Here is a 3,165-nt window from a genome sequence, read left to right as displayed (position 1 = left end):
ATATTTACTTCTTGCAGAAGATGATTTTGATTATTTGAACAATTTATTCAGAGCCTCTTTTACATCTTTATTCCTCAGGCTGTAGATCAAGGGATTCAACATAGGAAAAACTACTGTGTAAAAGGTTGAAACAATTTTGTCCCTATCCAAAGAGTAACTGGACCGGGGACGAGCATAAATGTAGAGAATGGAGCCATAGTACAAGGTCACAGAGATGAGGTGGGAGGAGCAGGTGGAGAAGGCCTTGAGGCGGCCCTGAGTGGAGCGGATCCTCAGGATTGTGCCAATGATGAAAAGATAAGAGGCCAGGATGAACACAATGGGGATGATGACATTGGAAGTCAAGAGGAAAAACAACACAGACTGAAAGCTGTCCTTCTTGCCACAGGCTAACTTCACCAGGGGTGGGATATCACAGAAAAAGTCATCAATTACATTGTCACTGCAGAAAGTCAAGGCAAACGTGTCTTTGGTGATGATGACAGAGTTAATTAAACCCCCCAGATATGAGGCTGCCACAAAAAATATACATAGCTTTAAGGGCATGGCTTGTGAATAAAGAAGAGGCTTTGAAATGGCCACATAGCGGTCATAAGCCATGGCAGCTAATAAGTAACATTCAGTATACCCAAGTCCAGCAGAGAAGAAGAACTGAGCCACACAGCCAACAAAGGAGATGCTCTTGTCTTCAGAGATGCATGTCACTAAAATCTTTGGAGTGTAGACTGTGGACAATCCAAGATCCAGGAAAGACAGATTTCCAATGAAGAAATACATGGGTGTGTGGAGTCGGGAGTCATTGCAAATCAAGACAATAAGGGTGCTGTTTCCTAACACAGTTAATGCATACACAGCAAGGAAAATTACAAACAGGACTAGCTGCATCACAGGGTCTGTTGTGAATCCCACCAGGATAAATTCAAGCACTGTATTATTATATTGTTCCATCGCACTAGGAAATCTCACCTAGGAGTAGATAAAATTAGAGTTCAGCTTGATACAGTATGCTGAATAAATGGAAAACTATGTTAAATAAATAAAATTTCAAAAATAGTAAGTAAGCAAGAAGGGTACATATTTAAATGGAAGAGGATGTGGGGAGACTCACAGGAGTTGGAGGAAAGGAAACAGTAATCGAGATGTAGTATATGAAAAAATCTATTTTCAATAAAAGAAAAATAGAAAAAGTATGGATTAAATAATATCTGTGACACTCAATTAAATGACAATCGTTTTGATTGGATAAGATTTGGGTTATTTCCTAATTAGAAAATTACTACCAAATACTGGAGCACAGCTCATTTGCTGAGGTGCTTGCCTTGTAAACATGAAGACCTTAGGCAGATGCCAAGAAGCAACTTGAAAAGAAAATAAATGGGACACTGGGGTACATAATTGTCATCTAAGTTCTAAAGAAGCCAAGGCAAAAGTCCACAATGGTTGTGCCAACAGTGATGAAACCCTGAGCAGGCAGGAGGCGATGAAAGGGCCACGGTGACTGGATTTAAAAGTCAAAATACTTTCACTGGATACTTTCAAAAGGATCCCTCTGGTTCACTGGTCTCAGCATAGCCTGCTTGATAGATTCTAGGCCAGTGAGAGACACAGTTTAAAAAAAATTGCAAGCCTGATTGCTCCTGAGGAACAACAGCAAAAGTTGCCCTCTGACCTCCACACATGCAACATGGGCACCTGCACCCATTCCCACAATGCCCCCTCACCCACATGAGCATTTTCACATATATACAAAAAATAAAATTGTAAGTGGTTGGAGTTTGAAAAAGGACAGAAGAAATTTGTGTCCCAAGCCAGTCTTGACATTTAAGTTATCTTATTTGTACACATTAACGTTATTGTGTTGATACTTAATCTGCACTTGTGTCCTCCACTTCGTTTGATGCACCCGATGTGACTACATTTAGAAAAAGGATGAGATTCAAGAAGACAAAGTTGATGCCCCACTTATCTGCATAGATAAGTGGCTTGATGAGAAGAAAATATAGCCCCTCTCTATCCCTATCCCTTTCCCTCTCCTGTTTTCTCCTTTCTTCCCTCCTTCCTTCCCTCAGTATCTTTCTTTCTCTCAGATGGGCACTTCTAACTTGTGAAATGGATCTCATTAAAAGATAACCATGTATCCACCTTGATTTTGGACTTCATCCAACCTGTAAATATCTGAAAAAAATAATGGTATATTGTTGAAGACACCACTACATAGCATCGTGTTATGACAACCCAAGCACAATAAGGCAACATCATCTTCATTTTGCAAGTATAGGAACATATGTCAGACAAATCAAGCTGATATCAACAAATAAATAAGATCTATACTTAAGGTTGTTAGAAGAGAGAGCCTAAACTCCTTACATTATGTCAAACAAATATGGAATATTAAGGTCTTATTTGTATCCCCATACCTCCAGTATGGAATTCAATGAGAAGAAAAAACATATTAAAAGGATCTGATTTGATCTATAGGGATCATAACCCCGGGTCTATCCTACAAGGCTCAGCTGTTCATCAGCTCTCCCCTGGTGACAGCAATGGACACATATGACCCATCTTCCAAAAACCTTTCCAATATGCAGTGGTTCCTATCATTTTTGAACTCTTGCTGTATGCCAAGTGCTATGCTTTGTAGATAAAAGTGAATTCACTCATTATATTTCTATACTGATCTGTGGCTGAAGAAAATCTCTCCTAGAACTAGAGAAAATTAAGTACTAAAATTTAAGTCCTAGAAAAGAGTGTTCTGGTGTGTCTTATTCCTGTACAATGAGGATACTATGAATGCTGAAAGTAGACCCTAGTGGAGAAGCTGAAGGACTCTGGGGTCACAAGCCAAGGCCAGAGCAGTGCTGGGAATACTAAACTTAGACTCTAAAAATGCTCTCTGCTCCTTCTATTATGGTAAATTACCCTAAAGCATCTCCAGCCATGACAATCACTCTCCCACTTTTTAAGAAATCTTGCTGTTCCTCACATCTTGAAGAAATGAACAAATAACCTTAGGTTCCAGATCTCTCATCCCAGCCTACTATCCTTGCATGAGAGTAGTTGATAATCTATCAAGCTGATAATCTAGCAAAGTGGGCATGGGACAGGTCTGAAATGATGTCCTCGAGGAAATATTTTGCAGGCTGCATTTAAATGCTACAGAGAATA

At 39.6% G+C, this 3,165-nt stretch overlaps 1 protein-coding gene across 1 annotated transcript; it reads right to left on the bottom strand.

Moving 5' to 3' along the window:
* Nucleotides 1-30: 30 nt before the first annotated feature.
* On the bottom strand, nt 31-948 carry LOC114710143 (olfactory receptor 1013-like). The gene has a single exon (XM_028894231.1). It carries the CDS (start codon nt 946-948, stop codon nt 31-33), a length of 918 nt encoding a protein of 305 aa, XP_028750064.1.
* Between the last annotated feature and the right edge of the window lie 2,217 nt (nt 949-3,165).

Source organism: Peromyscus leucopus, chromosome 4 (genome assembly GCF_004664715.2).
Source record: "Peromyscus leucopus breed LL Stock chromosome 4, UCI_PerLeu_2.1, whole genome shotgun sequence".
Taxonomy (NCBI): Eukaryota; Metazoa; Chordata; class Mammalia; order Rodentia; family Cricetidae; genus Peromyscus; species Peromyscus leucopus.
This window is presented reverse-complemented; position numbering and strand designations above follow the sequence as displayed.

What these genes read in the sequence shown, in the direction of transcription:
- LOC114710143 (XM_028894231.1), bottom strand. Translation starts at nt 948, where the DNA reads ATGGAACAATATAATAATACAGTGCTTGAATTTATCCTGGTGGGATTC.